Raw genomic sequence first — 20962 nt, forward strand, 5'->3', positions numbered from 1 at the left:
TTGCAATTATTGTTGTTGTTGTTGGTTATGGTTGTCTAAATATAAATTATATTACAAAAATGGCAATAGACGCACAAATTTCAATATATTTTGTAAAAATGATGACCACACGGCATTCAAACGTTTTGAACGTGACATCAGGAAACGCCAAGTACAAATGACCATAAAAACTTTTGTTAATAGATCGATATAATATAATCTGGAAAAGGAAAGAAAGGAAGAAGGTAAGAGTTAAATATTATTATTTTAAAACTAATAAATAATTTGGCAAATAAATATATTTTTTAAGTACAACAAAGTGTTTCCTTAAGAATTATGTTGGACTTCTTAAATATAGTTTTCAAGGCCTATAATAAAAAGTGGAATAAAAAATCTGCATTATTTTAAATAATATTTTTTCAGGTCTACACATAGGCTCGGATTTTCAAATAATATATTTTAAAGCCTTCAGACAGGCGACGAATTTTTATACCCTAAACAACTATGTTGTCAGGGTATTATAGCTTTGTGCAGCCACAAGAGTTTGCAACGCTGCGAAATATTGGTCCTAGACCCACCTTTAAGTATACCGATCGTCATATCTCGACTAGCTGAGTCGATCTAGACATGTGTGTCTGTCCGCCCGTCTGTCCATTATAATTTGTAAACACGATAAAGGCCACAGTTATGGACCAATCTTCACGAAATTTTGCATGTAGGATGGGTTCTGGCCAATGAAGATATTTAGGGGATGAAATGGACCAAATACTTAATTTTTGTCGGTTTTTCTGATCGCTCCAAAGGCCGCAATTATGGCCCAAACATCTGGAATTTTTACATGGAGAAGGGGATTGGGCCAAATTGACACCAATTATATTGTCGTATGTACTAAGATGTGGGAGTTACACGTAAATATTTACAGGTGCTTACGTACCACACTAGAGGTCGGAAATGTAGCGCCGATCGCTTTGAAATGTTCCATGAGGTTCCAGTTATGGTCAACGACAACGTCTTTAATTTTCGGTGATGATCAGATAATAATTTTGGGATGAAGTGGACCGAAAACTTTTTAATGTTTTTTATCGATTCGATCTATAGGCTACAATTACAAGCCGAACATCACACTACAACCCAGGCTGAATGGATTATGGACAAGTAATTAGAAGGGCTGTACTGAATATTGGTAATTTTGACCTGTAATCGGGCAAGAGGGTGCAGCTATCACGAAATATTACCCCGGCTCGGAATAAAAACCCACATGGTCGTATTGTATCGTATGGTCGGCCCCGTCCGTTTATACTGTTCCGCTCACTGGGTTTGTTTTAGTTTTTCCAATAGCAAAACAGGCTAGTATTTTGTTGTAATATTTTTGCCATGGACCAATATTACCGCTGATTTTTATACCCTTCACCACACTGTGGTACAGGGTATTATGTCTTTGTGCATATGTTTGTAACAGGCAAAAGGAAACGAGATAGACACATGGTTCCTTTTGAGAATATGCATAGAATCACTTTTTAAGTCGATATATGCATGTCCGTCCGTCCATGTGTCCGTCTGTTGGTGTTAAATTGTAAACAAAGTACAGGTCGCATTCATAATCCGATTTGAATGAAATTTGGTACTGCTCATTTATTTGGCCCAAGGACGAAACCTATTGAAATTGAGAAAAAATGGTTCAGATTTAGATATAGCTCCCATATGCATCGTCGTCCGATTTTATGTAAATGATGCACCAAACCTTCAATATTTGACCGATTGGAACAAAATTTTGCACACAGTACTGAAATAAGTCCAGACTGATGTCTGCGAAGTTTTGTTAAAATCGGTTCAGATTTCCGATTTTATGTAAATAGAGCACCATTCTGCCAATACTGTTCCGATGGAGACAACATTTTACAAAGAGTACTGAATTAGGTCCATATTTATGTATGCGAAGTTTTGCACAGTGTACGGAATTTAGTTCAGTTTAAAATCTGTGAAGTTTTGTTGAAATCGGTTCAGATTTAGATATAGCTCTTATATATATTTTCGTCCGATTTTAGGTAAATGATGCACTTAACTCCCAATATTTGTCCGATTGAGACAACATTTTGCACAGCGTACTTAATTCAGTCCAGTTTGATATGTGTGAAGTTTTGTTGAAATTGGTTCAGATTTACATATATCTCCCATATACAATTTTGCCGGATTTTATACAAATGTTACACCAAATATTCAAGTCTGCTCGATTGACATGCATTTCTTTATAGATTTCAGAATTGCATGTGTATGGTTTTTATCTATGTAGATCACATTTTTTTTTTTTTTTTGACCGATTCCCTATCAATGGTCATCCAAAGATGCTATGTCTTTTCTATCAACAGGATATTGTACACATTATGTATGTACCCAAAGTGGTGAAGGGTATCATATAGTCGGTCCCGTCCGACTTTTGAACTTTTCTTACTGGTTTAAATATACTTTTCCATGTGGATTTTTCCGTGGATTTTTTAAAAATATTCTTTCAAGGACTATCGAAGGGGGAGGATTTTTTAAAAATTATTTAAAAATAATTTTTGAAGGACTGTCAGAGTCGAGAATGTTTTTTAATAAAGGATTTTTATAAAATATTTTTTGAATGATTAAGGACTATCGAAGTAGAGGATTTTTTATAAAAGGCGATGATTCTTAAAAAATTCTGTTTGAGAGATTATGAAATGCAAGGTTTTTTTTTTAATATTTTTACATGACCTACAATAATGTTTTGAAATAATTTTTTTGAGGGGCTATCGAAAGCAAAGATTTATTAATTTTTTTTTTTGAAGGCAAGGATTTTTATAAAATTTTATTTGAAGGACTTTCGAAAATGAAGTTTAAAAGAATATAAATTATATTATATTTATTTATAATATTTTTTTAGAGGAGGGTTTTTTATAAAAAAAAATATTTTTTGAAGGACTATAGAATGCGAGGACTTTTTAAACATCATTTTGAAGTACCAATTTTTTAGATTATTTTTCAAAAATATTTTATTGTAGTACCAAAATTGGTGTAATTTTTTAATATTCGTTTCAAGTACCATACCATAAAAAAAAATTATTTTTCATATTATTTAAGGTGTTCCTAAGTCTAATTTTTAAACATGCATTTCAGAACTTTCGCTTCGTGTGTTTTTTAAATAATTTTCTGATCTTTCCATGCCTAATTTTTTAAATTTGTTAATTTTTCCAAGACCTTCCAATGTCTAAATTAGACCTTTCTAATAATTTTGAGACCATTTTTCCCATTTTTAAATTATTTTAAAATATTTTTTTCTCCAATGCCTTACCTCATCATCTTTTTCCGACTACCAGGTAATGATTGTGGTTTCTGTTTGAACAGGAATTCTCTAAAGCCCAACACATATCGTTCCATATATTTCTCCCAATTAATTGTGGTAACATCGAACACAAAATTATCGCGATCCTTTGGACTGAGAGTCTGTAGCAAAGCGCACACATTGTCGTCCTTGAATTGCCATTCATGGGTGGCGAAATAATTCAAGCATTCAACGGCTTTGGCGATTTTGTTTTGGATTTTGACAAAGCTGCAAAAAGAAAAAAAAAAACACCAAGGAATCGATTAAGGATCAATATCATCACTGATAACTGTAGAGAATATACTTACATTGGTTTTTTACCAACTAATCGCGCCATTACATCTAATATATAGGCTGGTATATAATGTACAACAAAAGCATTGACAGCATTTATTGTGGGACTGTTGCGTAGCGAGCCACCAGGATACCAGGCACAACCCTCTGTAAAATCGAAAAAATTAAATGTTTTTTGTTGTTGTTTTTTTTTTTATTTGTATCCTTTTGTTCCAACTCACCCAATGGATGTTTGCGCACATGATCAACGGCATAGTTAACAAATTTACCCCACGTAATGGGATGTCTTTGGCCGGTACAACAATTATAAATTAATAAATTATCCGTTTTGTGTGATGCTGTGCGCCATGCAGCCGTTATCATCAAATTAATCACAATATCAACAGGTACCACATCGGCAATGCAATTCTCCTCACAGACAATTGTGCGGAAGATGCCCTTGGCCATGGCCGATAAGAGGCCGGTGGGACCATTTAAATTGTCAATCCAACCGGCAAAGGGTTCATTTAAGCTGGCAGTCACTGTGAATGAGAGAATTAAATTCATTTTAAAATTTTGTAATTTAATATTTTATTGTTTTTGTTGTTACCTATAGATGGCCTCACAATGGCAACTGGAAGATTACCGGCCTCTTTGAGTAGCATATGTTCAGCTAAGGCTTTTGTAAATGTATAAGTATTTGGACGATCACCAATCAATGAGGGGGTAAGCTGAAATACACAGAAAGAAATTCATATTAAAAAATTAGTAAATACTAAATAATTAATTAACATTTGACAAGAATTAATTAATATAATTAATGTTAATTAATAAAATTAATAATAATAAATATTAATTTATTATAAATAAAATAGTAATGTAATATTAATTAATTAAATATTAAACTAAATAATTAAATATTAATTAAATAATATTATTCACTTAAAATTAATAAACGTTATATTAATTAATTAAAAATAATTAAATATAACTTAGTAATAAATTAATCAAATAAAAAATATAAATTAAGTAAAAACAATTAAAACTATACATGAAATAAAACAAATAATTAATTAAATTCAATTACTTAATATAATTTAATTAAATACAATTAATTAATATAAATAAACTGTAATTGGTTAATAAAACATAATTAATTTGAATTAATTATAAATTAAATTAAAATAAATGAACTGAAAATAATTAATATTAATTAAAAATTATTAAAAGAAATGAATTAAAAATTAATTAATATAAATTAATTACAAGTTAATAGATATAAATTAATTAAAAATAATTTAATTTAAATAAATTAATATAAATTAATTAATATAAATTAAATACAAATTAATTACAAATGAATTAATATAAAGTAATTAGACATTAATTAATATAAATTAATTAAACATTAATAGATATTAATTTAAATAAGATATATATATATTAATTAAAAATTAATATAAATTAATTAACAAATTAATATAAATTAATTAAAAATTAATATAAATTAATTAAAAATTAATATAAATGAATTAAAAATTAATATAAATTAATTAAAAATTAATATAAATTAATTAAAAATTAATATAAATTAATTAAAAATTAATATAAATAATTAAAAATTAATATAAATTAATTAAAAATTAATAGAAATTAATTAAAAATTAATAGAAATTAATTAAAAATTAATAGAAATTAATTAAAAATTAATAGAAATTAATTAAAAATTAATAGAAATTAATTAAAAATTAATAGAAATTAATTAAAAATTAAAAGAAATTAATTAAAAATTAGTAGAAATTAATTAAAAATTGATAGACATTAATTAAAAATTAATAGAAATTAATTATAAATTAATTAATAATTAATTGAAAATTGTTTAAAAATTAATTGAAAATTAATTAAAAATTAATTGAAAATTAATTAAAAATTAATTGACAATTAATTAAAAATTAACTGACAATTAATTAAAAATTAATAGAAATGAATTAATTACACATTAATTAATATAAATTAATTAGAAATTAATATAAAAATTAATAATTAACATAAATTAATTAAAAATTAATATAAATTAATTAAAAATTAATATAAATAATTAAAAATTAATATAAATAATTAAAAATTAATATAAATAGAAATTAATTAAAAATTAATATAAATTAATTAAAAATTAATATAAATTAATTAAAAATTAATAGAAATTAACTAAAAATTACTAGAAAAATTAAAAATTGATAAAAAGCAATTAATAGAAATTAATTATAAATTAATTGAAAAAATTAAAAATTAATTGAAAATTAATTAAAAATTAATTGAAAAATTTAAAAATTAATTGAAAATTAATTGAAAAAATTAAAAATTAATTGACAATTAATTAAAAATTAATTGACAATTAATTAAAAATTAATAGAAATTAACTAAAAAAAAATTAATTAAAAATTGATAAAAAGCAATTAAAAAATAATAGAAATTAATTATAAATTAATTAATAATTAATTGAAAATTATTTAAAAATTAATTGAAAATTAATTAAAAATTAAAAATTATTTAAAAATTAATTGAAAATTATTTAAAAATTTATTGAAAAAATTATTATTAAAAAATTAATTGACAATTAATTAAAAATTAATTGAAAATTAATTACAAATGAATTGAAAATTAATTAATAAAATTTCATTAAAAATTAATTAATAGAATTTCATTAAAAATTAATTAATAGACAACAATTAAACATTAATTAATAGAAACTAATAAAAAATGTATTAATCAATAGAAATAACATAATTAAATATAAGTTTATTGATTTTTAACATTCAAAAGTTTACCGATAATAAACTAATTAATTACTTAATTAAGTAGTTAATAAAAATATTAATTAATGTAAAAATAATTAAATATAAAATAATAGCAAATTAATTATATATTGATTAAAATTAAATAATTAAAAATAAAATTAATTAATTTAAATACAAATAAATCAATTAATTAACAAAAAAATATTAATTTAATTATTTAAATAAAAATAAATTAATTAAAAATAATGCAATAAAAATTAAATTATTAAAAACAAATTAATTAAAAAATAATTTATAATAAAACCATAAATTAATTAGTAATTAATAAAATAATAATTAATGGCTAATAAAAAATAATTTATATTTAACTACATGTTGTTAATTAAAATTAAATTTTGATTAAAAAAACATTTATAATTAATTGTAACGAATTACTAATTAGAAATAATTAATTATAAATTACACTTTATTAACTGTATTAATTTTTAATAAATTAATTTATTTCTTGATAAATTTATTAAATTAAGATTATTAAACATTACTTATGTATTAATAAATTCTTAATTTTTCATTAATTAAATGTTATTATGCCTTACCTTATCGAGTGTATCCTCCGGAAGCCAATTAACTAAGGAAATAATATCATCTGGATTATAGGGTGGTGCATATATAACTTCAGATACTTCGGTTCTATCGCAATTGCAATAGGCAGTGGATACATGAATTAGTGCCTAACGGGAAGAATAATAACGAATTTCAAAATCAAGAACTAAATAAAATTTCAAATTTTCGATCTACTTACATCTAAGGACATCATACGATGGCATAATTCAACCAAACGTTTTGTCCCTAACATATTGATTGTAACTGATAATTTGAGCTTTTCATCGAATTTAACAGTGGCAGCTGAATGGAATACAATCGAAACATTGCGACACAATAGAGCCTGTAAATACAAAACCATGTTTCAATTATAATTATTTTCCAAATGAAATTTGGCATTATTTGAACATACCTGATCACTTTCGGATATACCCAATTCTTCGGATGTTATATCGCCTGATATAGGAATTACTTTACTCAAATCCTTTGGTTTTTCTCTTCTTAATTTTTCAAAAAGCTATAAGAAATAGAATATATTATTTGTAATGATTCTCAATTTCTAAAAATGACAATTTTTTAGCTTACCGGTGCCTCCAGCAGTTCATTGAGACGCTGTGATACCTCATGTCCTCGTTTGGGTCGTATCAGTAAATATATATTTTTTATGTCTGGACAAGAACGTAGAAGTTTTTCAACCAAGACCTGAAAAGGATATGAAGAGAAAACAAATATTTTAATAAAGTTGGTTACACAATTATAGATAAATGATAGCCCCTATTATAAACGTAGATCCTTATCCTGAAATCAGATTCCAAAATCCTCCAAATTTTTCTAATCAGCCGAAGTTATTACCCACTTCGGCTGATTAGAAAAATTTGTTTTCCTTTCTTCAGTCCCATGTTGTCAATTAATCGTCAATGTTAATGAAGGGCTTGAGTTATTATCAAGATTCCAGTTATGTTATTATTACCCACACCCAATCCCAACCCAGTCCTTATTTATTACTCGAAGCAAATACAGACCCTGTCCGGTACTTAGTTAGCTGCCTGGCAAGTTTACCCTTATTTATGTGTACTCTTGTCTCTCCAAAGTCTCTATTCTTATTAGTATTAAGCAAGTAACCATGTGAGTGTCTATATCACTATGTGTGTGTGTGTATTTACACTATAAGTATGTGTACATACGTACACACGACGACTACTTAAGAAAGGACCTCATTGTTGTTCCTGAGAGGGTATTTATGTTGTTGGTGCAAACAATTAGAATGTTGATACAACAAAAAAACTGTAAATGAATGAATGACTGAGAGTGGAGAAGGAGAATAAGGAGATTCGAAGTAGGCAGTTCTCTTTTGTTTTTGGACTCCTTTGTTTTTTTTCGTGACGCCTCTATGAAAAATTAATGTTGTAAATAGTGTGGAGGTGTGCGTTGGAAGCACGTAAGGACGGTAAATTTGTGAAGTAATTTTAGAGATGAAAATTGTAAAAAAATTAACACATGGGAATTAATGAAAGGGAATAAAAAAGTAAAGACGGCGATTAGTTAGGCAGTTCCGAACTTTTTGTAGACTCCAAAAATTATATTATGTCATTGTAAATAGCTTGTTAGGAGGTTTATTATTCTTTGTAAAATGAGAAACCGAAACCATAATATGGGGTACCGGTTCAAACATAGCCCTGTATTGTAGGCCAATGGGGATTCGGTTGAAAATGTTATGCAAAAAGGTTTTGTAAACAAAAAAAAAAAACAAAACTCCGAGATGTTAAATTGCAGGCACTTCTATTAATAAATACGCCAAGTATTATAAAAATACCGAAAATGGGACGGAACATTTTAATGGTGTCTATGGTAAAACGTGGACATATAAATATATCCGGTAAATGACAACCACTTCTGCTGGAACCTAGAACCATTAAAATGCTAACTTTCATAAATTTATATGATCTTCGAGTTGTGAAATTACTGTAAAATTCTATATGTGTATTTTAGAGAGCATCTAAAATCGGACGAAATCTTTATATGGGGGCTATGTCAAAACGTAGACCTAGATTTTCATGTTCCTGCAATGAACTCGCCTAGGACCATGAATATGTATAAAAGGGGCGGGACAGTTATATGAGGGCCAAAGATGTGTCGATGTTAATAATTTCTGGTAGGAAGATTTGCCAATCAATAAGAAAAGAAAATATCGAAAATTGAGACGTATCACTAAAGGTGGTCTATACCTAAAGGTAGATCTATATTGACATTTTTTGGAAACAAATGAGAAACCAAAATATCAAACTAGAGCCTCTTCGAATGAAGAATTGTGCTTGGAATCCTCTAATCATCGAATATTGGTAAGTATCATTACATGGGTCTACCTCCATGCATGGACCAATATTGATCATTTTTGGTAGGAAAATATTCTACTCCATGATAATCGAAAATGTAAAATTACAGCATTTTTGTATTGAGAATGTGTTCGAAATTCCTTAAATATTAAAAAATTGGAAGGTACCGCTAAATGGGACTATGCCAAAAGGTGGATCGATATTGATAGTTTTGGTAATATGAATTACTATTCTATGAGAACTGAAAATATCAAATTTGAGCTTCTTCTGATGAAGAAATAAGTCTGAAATTCTCTAAATATCGAAAATCAGGGGTATCATGGTGCTACCATGAATAGGCCAAAATAAATAAAAAAAGATATATAAAATTACAGCATTTTTTTGTGTGAAGAATGGGTTCGAAATTCGCAAAATACTGAAAATCGAGAAGAGTCGATACATGGTAAGACCCCGAAACTTTTGCCAATATTTTTGCTTGGAGATTTCCTATCCAATAAGATCTGAAAGTATAAAATTACAATTATGTCTTTGAAATTCTCAAAATACCTTAATATATTTAATGGTGGACCGATTAATCGCATTATCAATAGGCAGACAAATGGACATGGCTAAATCAAAATCGAGAAGTTGCAAACGGTATGACATATTTAATATGAAATTGAAGGTTATGAAAATTCAAGCTTATAGCTCCGACAACCCTTGAAAAAATCTTAAAAATCTAAGCCAGAAGCTCAGAAGCTCTCTGCCAGCCCTTAAAAAATATTACATAAATATATTACATAGTCCTTAAAAAATATTACATACATATTCTACAGTCTTGGAACGTTTTTCTTTATAACCCCACACTTATAGCTCTGTAGGTGCTTTAAAAACTAGTCTCTAAAACCTAGTCTCTAAAACCTAGTCTCTAAAAAAAACTTGTCTCTAAAAACTAGTCTCGAAATATCCACGCTTAGCCTTTCTAGTCCTTGAAAAAATATCATTAACAAATCCGGCTTATAGCCGTTTTAGTCCCTGCTCTAGTAGTCCATCAAAGAATAATATTTAAATATGTCCCGCGTATAGCTGTGATTGACCTTTTTTTAAAATCCAACCTTGAGATCTTGATAGCCTTTGAAATATTATTTTTTTACCAAATTTCTAGGTTATGGCTCCGTTTATAGTCTTTAAAGATATTCTTTAAGAAATCAAAGCTATGGTTGTCCTTGAATAAGCTATTTTTCAAACAAAAAAAAAAAAAAAACAATATAACACAAAATTAATTTCCATCTTGACAAATCCTTTAAATAATGCTCTTTAAAAAAAATCCAGTCTAAAGGCGCTTTAAAAAATATTTCTTAAAAATCCGAACTTTAATCTACGTTAGACCATTACAACCCACGAGTATATCTGTAAGATACCTTTAAAACATCCCAACCCTGCTAATCTTTCAATAAATACTATTTAGAAAGTACAAGCTTCTGGGTCTGATAGTCCTTGAATGAATTTTCTTGACAAACCCGTTCATAAAGATGCTTGATAATCTCAATAAGTCTGTTTTGTAGCCATGTAGTGCAGTTGATGTACTACAAAAACTTTTCTTTAAAAATCCACACCTATAGCTCCTCCAAAAATATTCATTACAAAACTTTAAAAAATCTAAGCTTATAGATTCTCTACCTTTTTAAAAATCGACGCTTATAGTTCTATCAGGTTTTTAAAACATATTTTGTAAAAATCCAAGCTTATAGAAGTCCTACTTAAAAATTCCAGCTCTACTAGCCCTTTCAGCAAATTTCTTTGAAAAATCCATGCTTAGAGCTCTGCTTATATTCAAAAAAATATATATTTCAAAACGCTTATAGCTCCGAAGAGGCTAAAAAATATATTCTTTATAACTTCAAGTTTTGGAGGAGTTTAAAAATATTTTTTAGAAATCTATGCCCTAAAATGCCCATGCTTATGCTCTAGTTCTTGAGAAAATACATAAAAATCGCGCTTATAGTTTTGCTAATTAATTCAATTTATAATTCAAAACTTATTGTTCTAATAGTCCTTGAACATTTTTTTCTTAAGAAGTCAGTATTATAGCTTTAAAGTTGATTCTAAAAAAAATTCCTCTCAGGTCTGCTAAACCATTTATTTTAAAATCGCACTTAATTAATAGTCCCTAAAATATTCTCTAAAAGTATTCATTAGTCCTTCACAATATAATCCCCCCTACTCTAATTGCCCCCCTTTGCCCAACTATTTCGAAATTCACAACAAAATACAATGACACAATTTGATTTATTTGAACTTCACTTCTGCACCCCAACCAACCTCCATAATTATTTATTTTGTTTCAATATTCACCACCCTCACCTATCAAAGCTGAAACCTCCCCAACAATTTTATTGTCCGAATACGCTTCTGCTGTGTTAAAACAATTTTAAAAATTTATAACTAAAACAATTTGCATTTTGAGCGACCGATGGGTGGTAGACTGCTCGCTGCCATCCGTCTACACCTAAGCTAATCGTTAGCACGGACATACACACAATGAAATCGTCAGTCAGTTACTCAGTTACTCGGTCACTCTGTTAGTCAATAATACACAGTCATTAGCTGTAATAATTACAGGTTGTATAACACATTGTTGTATTTGCCTGAACTCGTGCACATGATGATATCCTGGCCATAAAAAGGAAACCAAAGGGAAATATTTGTATATCTAATAGACTGCCAGTAAATATGTGGGTATTTCTTATGTATGTATATATATATGGTCAATAACATTTGTTGGGGGAGTTGTATGTGGGTTGGTGTGGTGAAGTTCTTGGGAATCGAAATGATTTTCTAAAAAATGGGGTATGCCTATGCAGTGACTAAAGGAACTAATTTGTGATTGATTTTCTTTATTAAAGGGAGAAAACATTTTGGGAAATGAAATGTCTTCGAAGATTTGAAATTGACTGTGTATTTAAGTAGTGTCTCAGTGGAAGATGTATGAAATTGTCAATGTTAGAATAGTATTTGAATATATAGTCGAAATTGGTTATAACGACACATAAGTTATAAAGAAGTTATTCAAAAGTTCCTAAACAAAGATTTGTCCTTTATTCATCTGGAGTTCGTTAGCAGTGGGTTCTGGTCTTGCTATCCCGTCTGCTCTTAATTTCCATTTCCATTGTGGTCGAGCTTTCATGCGATTTTTTTCTCCTTTGAGTATTTTTTAATATATCCAACGAATATTACTTTTAAATAATTAAACTTTAGTCCAGGTCAAACTTCACATCGAAAAAAATAAAAAATGGGTCAATCCCCTTTTCGTAACATATAAAGGGTCTTTGGTGCATTATTTACCTTAAATCGGACGAAAATATATATGGGAACTATATCTAAGTCTGAACCGATTTTCTGGAAACTTAACGCACATCATTCTAGACCTAATTCATTACGCTGTGCCAAATTTCGTGCAAATATAAAGATATATAGGGACTTTGGTGGACCATTTACTTTAAATCGGACGAAAATATATATGGGAGCTATATCTAAATCTGAACCGATATTCAGGAAACTTAACACACATTATTCTATACCTAAGTCATTACGCTATGCCAAATTTCGTGCAAATCGAAAGATATTTAGGGACTTTGGGGCACCATTTACCATAAATCGGACGAAAATATATATGGGAGCTATATCTAAATCTGAACCGATTTTTTCCAATTTCAATAGGGTTCGTCCTTGGGCCAAATAAGTGACCTATGCCAAATTTCATCCAAATCGGATCATAAATGCGACCTGTACTTTGTTTACAATTTAACATCGACAGACAGACGGACGGACGGACATGCATAAATCGACTCAGAAAGTGATTCTATGCATATTCTAAAAAGGGAACCATGGGTCTATCTTTTTTCCTTTCGCCTGTTACAAACATATGCACAAAGACATAATACTCTGTACCACAGTGTGGTGAAGGGTATAAAAAACTTACACCACTTTCACAATTACCGGTGCGAATAATAAACGATTTTAGGCAATTTACATTTAAAATACATTTAAATTATGATTGAAAGAGCTACCACCATAGAAAGAGTTATCTATATATGGTTGTATGTCGGTTATCAAAATTTTGCATCTTGTTATGATTTTATTTATCCGGAAATTTATATAATTTCTGTTTTGTTTTTTAATCTATTATGGTGTGTAGATCTTTAAATTTACATAAAGTAATAAATTATTTTTTAATTATAACGGGTTTAAAAGAGTAAAATTGTTGGCATGATAACAAAGAAATGATAAGAGTCTACTATTAGACAATTTTTGATCGTGGATTTGCTTGGCATTTTTTTTTATACCCTTCACCACACTGTGGTACAGGGTATTATGTCTTTGTGCATATCTTTGTAACAGGCAAAAGGAATCGTGGTTCATTTTGAGAATATGCATAGAATCACTTTCTAAGTCGATTTACGCATGTCCGTCTGTCCGTCCGTCTGTCCATGTTAAATTGTAAACAAAGTACAGGTTGCATTTATTATTCGAATTGGATGAAATTTGGCACAGCTCATTCATTTGGCCCAAGGACGAACCCTATTGAAAATGGGAAAAATCGGTTCAGATTTAGATATAGCTCCCATATATATTTTCGTCCGATTTGAGGTAAATGGTGCACCAAAGTCCCTAAATAGCTTTCGATTTTTACGAAATTTTGCACAGTGTACTGAATTAGGCCTAGAATGGTGTGTGCTAAGTTTCTTGAAAACGGTTCAGATTTAGGTATAGCTCCCATATATATTTTCGTCCGATTTAAGGTAAATGGTGCATCAAAGTCCCTAAATATCTTTCGATTTGCACGAAATTTGGCACAACGTACTGAATTGAGTCTATAATGATGTGTGTAAAATTTCTTGAAAATCGGTTCCGAGCTCCCATATATATGTTCGTCCGATTTCACGTAAATGGTGTACAAAAGTCCCTATATATCTTCCGATCTGCACGAAATTTATCATTGCATACTGACTTGAGTCTAGAATGATGTGTGTAAAATTTCTTGAAAATCGGTTCCGAGTTAGATATAGCTCCCATATATATGTTCGTCCGATTTCACGTAAATGGTGTACAAAAGTCCCTATATATCTTCCGATCTGCACGAAATTTATCATTGCATACTGACTTGAGTCTAGAATGATGTGCGTAAAATTTCTTGAAAATCGGTTCCGATTTAGATATAGCTCCCATATATTTTCGCCTGATTTAATTTTAATTTTTTAATTGTGAACGAAATTTCACATAGCTTACTGAATTGAGTCTAGAATGATGTATGTAATTTTTTTTTTTTGAAAATTGTCCGATTTTAAGACCCAAAGTTAAGACGATTGCACAATTTTGCACAACGTACTAAGTATGCGCAATATAATATGTGACAAGTTTTGCTAAAATCAGTTCGGATTTAGATATACCTCCCATATATATTTTCTTCCGATTTTAAATAAATGGTGCACCATAAACTCAAAGTAAGGCCGATTTACACAAAGTAGTATAGTTGTATAGACAAGTTTTGTTGAAATCAGTCCAGATTTAGATATAGCTCTCATATAGTTTCGTCCGATTTTAAGTGGGACCCAAGGACCCAAAATATGTCAATTGGGAACAAAACGTGCACCAAACTCTTCATGTTTTTCAGAATAGAATGACGTAATTGCGTGTTACTTGGGCTTTAAATATTCAATCAGAAAACAATTAATTGTCATTATTAGTGATTCTATTGTTTGTGCATTTTCTTGTCATTGTTGTTTTTGTTTTATTCCTCTTTGTTTAATTGTTATTTAAATAACACACATACAAAAAACCATTAATCGTTGATTACATTTTACACTTTAACAACTTAGAAAAGACAAATACAGTCACTCACTCACACACCACGCCAAATCAATATCTAATTCAAATACCCTTACACCCTATTAACAACCCCTCAAATTACTCTTTTTTGTTGTAGTTGTGGTCAAGAGGTTATTCATTGTAACCCGTCATAATAATGGATATCTGTCAATTACACCAATAAAAAAACAACGTAATTGAACGCTCTAACACAAAATAAGCTCTTGACGAATGGGTGTTGGAGGGTGTCGAATGAAAGTCTGAATAAAAGATGTTTGTGGCCGATATAAAAGTAGATAGTTTCTTTTCGATATGCACAGTAATGGATACTGGCAATAGCTACCAATCACCACCACCTGTATGGAGGGTAAATGACATTACACGAGGTGATTAGTAGGTGGTATATTGAACAAAAATTCGAATAATTTTGATTGTGTTAATTTGAAATATGGATATGTGAAGGATATCGATATACCATTCATGAGGTAATTGAGACAAAGGAGTCAGATGTGAAAAAAATCTGTTGATAAGCAACAGATTGTGGAAATATGTTTTTAAAAGTCCATGCTTACAGCTCAAATAGTCCACCCAAAATGCTGCGAAAAAGACAGTTTCTTAAAAAATATTCTTTACAAAATCTCCTTCTTAAATCCTTGAAAATAATCTTTTTTTTAAAAAACCAACCTCTGCTGTTGCTTGAAAAATATTCCAGCCCTTTAGAAAATATTCTATTTTTTAATCGACGCTTGTATCTATGCTAAACCTTGAAAAATATTCTGTAAAATTATTTTAAAAAAATCCATGCTTGTAGTTTTGCTAGTCCTTGAGAAATATTATTTAAAAAATCCATGCTTGTATCTATGTCCTAGTCCTTGAAAATATGATGTATTTGTTTTTTAAATTCACGCTTGTGGCTATGCTAGTCCTTGAAAGAATCCGGTAATTTTTTTCCTTGAAAAAATGCTTTAAAATCCACGAATGTAGTTATACTAGACCTTGAAAAATACTCTTTAAAAGCCTAGGCTTCTTAATGTGCTAATCTTTAAAAATCCATGCTTACGGCACTGCTAGTCCTTGAAATGAAATTATTAAAATATTTGCGCTTAGTCCTTGTAAAAAAATCTGCACGCCCTAGAGAAAATATTTTTAAATAACCCTGCAAAATTAATACGGCTATGCAGGATAACTTTAAGTGGCACAAGGTCAGCAGTTAATCAGTTTTGAAATTCAGAGAAGGATTGTGATGGCCAACAGATGCTCCTATGGTCTAAGTAAGCAGCTTATAAACAAGGCCACCTCCCTCCAGACCAAACTCACACTTTACAGCTCTTGGGGTGTTTGAAAGAACAATTATCCGAAAGATCTACGGGCTGAAATTTCTTAAGACCAATAGGCGTGGATTTTATAAAGAAATTTCTTAAGACCAATAGGCGTGGATTTTATAAAGAAATTTCTTAAGACCAATAGGCGTGGATTTTATAAAGAAATTTCTTAAGACCAATAGGCGTGGATTTTATAAAGAAATTTCTTAAGACCAATAGGCGTGGATTTTATAAAGAAATTTCTTAAGACCAATAGGCGTGGATTTTATAAAGAAATTTCTTAAGACCAATAGGCGTGGATTTTATAAAGAAATTTCTTAAGACCAATAGGCGTGGATTTTATAAAGAAATTTCTTAAGACCAATAGGCGTGGATTTTATAAAGAAATTTCTTAAGACCAATAGGCGTGGATTTTATAAAGAAATTTCTTAAGACCAATAGGCGTGGATTTTATAAAGAAATTTCTTAAGACCAATAGGCGTGGATTTTATAAAGAAATTTCTTAAGACCAATAGGCGTGGATTGCGTCAACGGTGTATATCGGCGTCGAATGAACCACGAGCTTTACAATTTATACGCGGACATCGACATAGTCAGTCGTATTGAACTGCAGCGACTACGGTGGCTAGGTCATGTTGTGCGAATGAATGGGGATGCCCCAATTCAAAAGGCATATAAAAGAAAGCATACTGAGGGGAAGGCCACGAATTAGATGGAAAGACCAATTAGAAATCAATATGTTGGAACGCGTTCTTTCAAATTGGAGGAGATGCGCACAAGACCAACGCGCTTGGACATCGTTTTTAATCCCGGCTTATGGAACAACCGTTCTGTAACAAGCCAGCTAAGTACGTAAGTACAATAATAAACCAATGAGTGGAGCAGTATAGTCGGACTGGGCCGACCATACGATACCCTACACAACTACCACGGAACTCTAAATTTCTGTGAATGTTTATTTCGAGCCTGGGTAATATTTCGTTATATTTACACCCTCTTGCCCGATTAGAGGTCAACAGCACCTCTTCCTTACACTGACATATATTCCGAATATTACTAATATTCACTACAGCCCATCTAGATTCCCTTAACCATGTTGTGCTGTGATGTTCGGCTTGTAATTGTGGCCTATAGATCGACTCGAAAAAAAAATATATAACTTTTCGGTCCACTTCATCTCAAAATTATTACCTGATCATCACCGAAAATTATATACGTTGTCCTTGGCCATAATTGGAATCTTATGAAAAAATTCAAAGGAATGAGCACTATATTTCCGCCCTCTAGTGTGGTAATGGGTTACTAAATAATATCTGAATAAGTAAGCACCTGTAAATATTTTAGTGTAACTCCCACATTCGAGCACATACGACAATATAATTGGTATCAATTTAAAAGCCAACCACTCCTCTTGGATAAACTATCAATTTCTCGGGTCTATGTCCTTCAGGAGTAAATATATACGCCGTAAAATACAAATTTTATAATTTTTCACACAAAAGTATAGATCCATTTGACCCGCAAAAAATCGAGATGTTTGGGCCATAATTGCGGCGTCTGTAGCGACCAGAAAAACTGACAAAAATAAAATTTTTGGTCCATTTCATCCCCTAAATTTTATCCGATCTTTTCCAAAAACAATATAGGTTTTCATTGGCCAGAGCCCATCCTACATGCAAAATTTCGTGAAGATTGGTCCATAACTGTGGCCTGTATCGTGTTTACAAATTATAATGGACAGACGGACGGACACACATGTCTAGATCGACTCAGATAGTCGAGATATGACGATCGGTATACTTATATTCTCTGCTAGTCCTTGAAAAAATTTAACCGCAATCGGAGAAGTACGTATATCTAATACCGAATCGCTCGATGGGGCCGAATCCCTCTGACTAAACACTAATAAAGTTGGTCCGATATTAGATAGAGTCCTCACATAATGGTACCCATAACCTTCGTTATTTTGAGGACTTTCGACATGTTCTCAATCGAGTCTGCTCTCAGTTGATATTTGAGTTCTCATTGGATCTTTGGGTAAAGCTCCCATAAAAAGGTCCAGGCATGCAATTTGCAATCGATGTGACAATATTTTTGCATTACAATGTGAGTAAAATTTACCCAATTTTCAAACTTCAGTGTCTGTAGTTTGGTATTTCGTTTTCTCCTAACAGCAATTTTCTATACCAAAGTCCCCAAATACAGTCCCAATCGGTTTTAGGTAATTTTTATGTTCGCCCAGTGGTAGAGAGTTTACTTTATCTATACAAACATAAATTGGTCTTCCCTGTTATTTGCTGCATAATTTAAATTCCTTTAAAAATGTCCTCTATATCCTTCCGACATTTTGACTAGGACATCTTAAGAATTGTAATATTTTCTTATTATTTTTTTTTTTGTTTCGTTATATTGTTTAGTTTCAAGGTTTTCAAGTTCATGTCACATGCCGAGACATGATAGGTAGCCTACAGAGCAAAAGTTTCTAACAAGACAAAGGATATCTTGTTTTCAATAACATGTCTCCGGCAACAATTTGTGTGTGTTTCCTTTTTAGCCTTATTTTTTGTATAACAGAAAAAAGTGATTTTCCAAGTGATTGCATTTTTTAAACCCTGCTATGCAAATAGAAAGAAGATGAAAAAAGAAAAAACAAAACAACAGGAAAACATGTTTTAGTAATACTATTCTCTGTTTATACATCAAAAATGATTCAAAAAAATATTAAAAATATAAAACAAAATGTGATACAGAACAAAAAACAGATTAGATAGCAAGGAAGGATTTGGTCCCCCCATACACAGATTTGACTAAAATAAGACATAACTACTAAAATCTACTCAGATACCAGCTTATATTTTATATTTACTATTTATGTTTATATATATTCATGCTAATCTCATTGAAGAGCATCCATTCTCTGTTGTCTGTAGTTCGTCTCCGGCCCCCAAAACTATTATAGGCTTTGTTGTTATTATCCGTATTCATATCGAAAAAAATGGCATTTCGAAACAACCAAACAGCCAGCCAGTTAGCCAGCATCAGACGACAACAACCATAGTTGCACTGTGTCACTATATAATAACAACCCTAGTAGTTAAGGAAAAATAATACCCAAATAACAACAACAAAGTCTATAAATAATACAACAACGTTTGTACTTAGCCAGAAGTACAAATATTTTGTTTGTTTTTGTAAATATTCATTTACAAAACAAAGTCCATCAACTAATAGGAAATTTACTTTTGGCAAGCCGGCGAATGATTTGGGGCTAGAAATGGAAAATCGTGAGTCATAAATGAACTACAAATGTTGGCATTATAGTTGTTGTTATTTAGTTTTGTTGTAATGGAATTTAAAAATATAATTTAGGGTGGAAATTTAAACATTTTATGAAGATCCTGTAAAGGACTCAAGGGGTGCTATTTATACCCTTCACCACACTGTGGTACCCTGTACCACAGTGTGGTGCATATGTTTGTAACAGGCAAAACGAAACGAGATAGACCCATGGTTCCTTTTGGGAATATGCATAGAATCACTTTCTGAGTCGATTTATGCATGTCCGTCCGTCTGGTGTTAAATTGTAAATAAACTACAGGTCGCATTTATTATCCGAATTGGATGAAATTTGGCATAGGTCACTTATTTGGCCCAGGGACGAACCCTATTGAAATTGGGAAAAATCGGTTCAGATTTAGATATAGCTCCCATACATATTATCATCCGATTTAAGGTAAATGGTGTACCAAAGTCCTTATATATATTTCGATTTGCACGAAATTTAGCTTAACGTACTGAATTGAGCCTAGAGTGGTGTCTGCCAAGTTTCGTGAAAATCGGTTCAGATTTAGATATAGCTCCCATATATAGTTTCGTCCGATTTAATGTAAATAATGTACCAAAGTCCTTTTATATCTTTCGGTTTCCACGAAATATGGCATAGTGTACTGAATTAAGTCTAGAATGACGTGTGCCAAGTTTTGAGAAAATCGGTTCAGATTTAGATATAGCCTATATATATTTTCGTCCGATCTAAGTTAAATGGTGTACCAATGTCTCTATATATCTTTCGATTTGCACGAAATTTGGTATAGCCTACTGAATTAGGTCTAGAATGATGTGTGCTAAGTTTCGTGAAAATCAGTTTAGATTTAGATATAGCTCCCATATATAGTTTCGCCCGATTTTATGAAAATAGTGCACCAAAGTCCCTAAAAATCATTTGATTTGCACGAATTTTGGCATAGCGTGTCGAATTAAGTCTAGAATGACGTGTTTTATGTTTCGTGAAAATCGGTTCAGATTTAGATATAGCTCCCATATATAGTTTCGCCCGATTTTAGGTAAATGGCCTGCCTAGGTCCCTATATATCTTTCGATTTGCACGAAATTTTGTATATTGAATTAGGTCTAGAATGATGTGTGCTATGTTTCGTTAAAATCGGTTCAGATTTAGATATTGCTTCC

The 20962-nt window shown here is 30.3% G+C and overlaps 1 protein-coding gene across 1 annotated transcript in view; it reads right to left on the minus strand.

Moving 5' to 3' along the window:
* LOC133331233 (putative fatty acyl-CoA reductase CG5065) overlaps positions 1-20962 on the minus strand; it is a 30191-nt gene continuing 9229 nt past the window's right edge. Inside the window, exons 2-10 of the mRNA XM_061539634.1 lie at positions 7579-7695; positions 7406-7510; positions 7193-7336; positions 6987-7121; positions 4203-4323; positions 3835-4134; positions 3628-3760; positions 3290-3547; positions 1-199 (exon numbers count right to left, since the gene is read on the minus strand). Of these exons, the coding sequence (XP_061395618.1) occupies positions 52-199; positions 3290-3547; positions 3628-3760; positions 3835-4134; positions 4203-4323; positions 6987-7121; positions 7193-7336; positions 7406-7510; positions 7579-7695 (1461 nt within the window). The 3' untranslated portion in view covers positions 1-51. The remainder of the gene's footprint in view (positions 200-3289; positions 3548-3627; positions 3761-3834; positions 4135-4202; positions 4324-6986; positions 7122-7192; positions 7337-7405; positions 7511-7578; positions 7696-20962) is intronic.

The sequence above is a fragment of the Musca vetustissima genome, unplaced genomic scaffold, assembly GCF_032173495.1.
Source record: "Musca vetustissima isolate MV318-11 ecotype Yass unplaced genomic scaffold, APGP_CSIRO_Mvet_v1 utg27413, whole genome shotgun sequence".
NCBI classification, from domain to species: Eukaryota; Metazoa; Arthropoda; class Insecta; order Diptera; family Muscidae; genus Musca; species Musca vetustissima.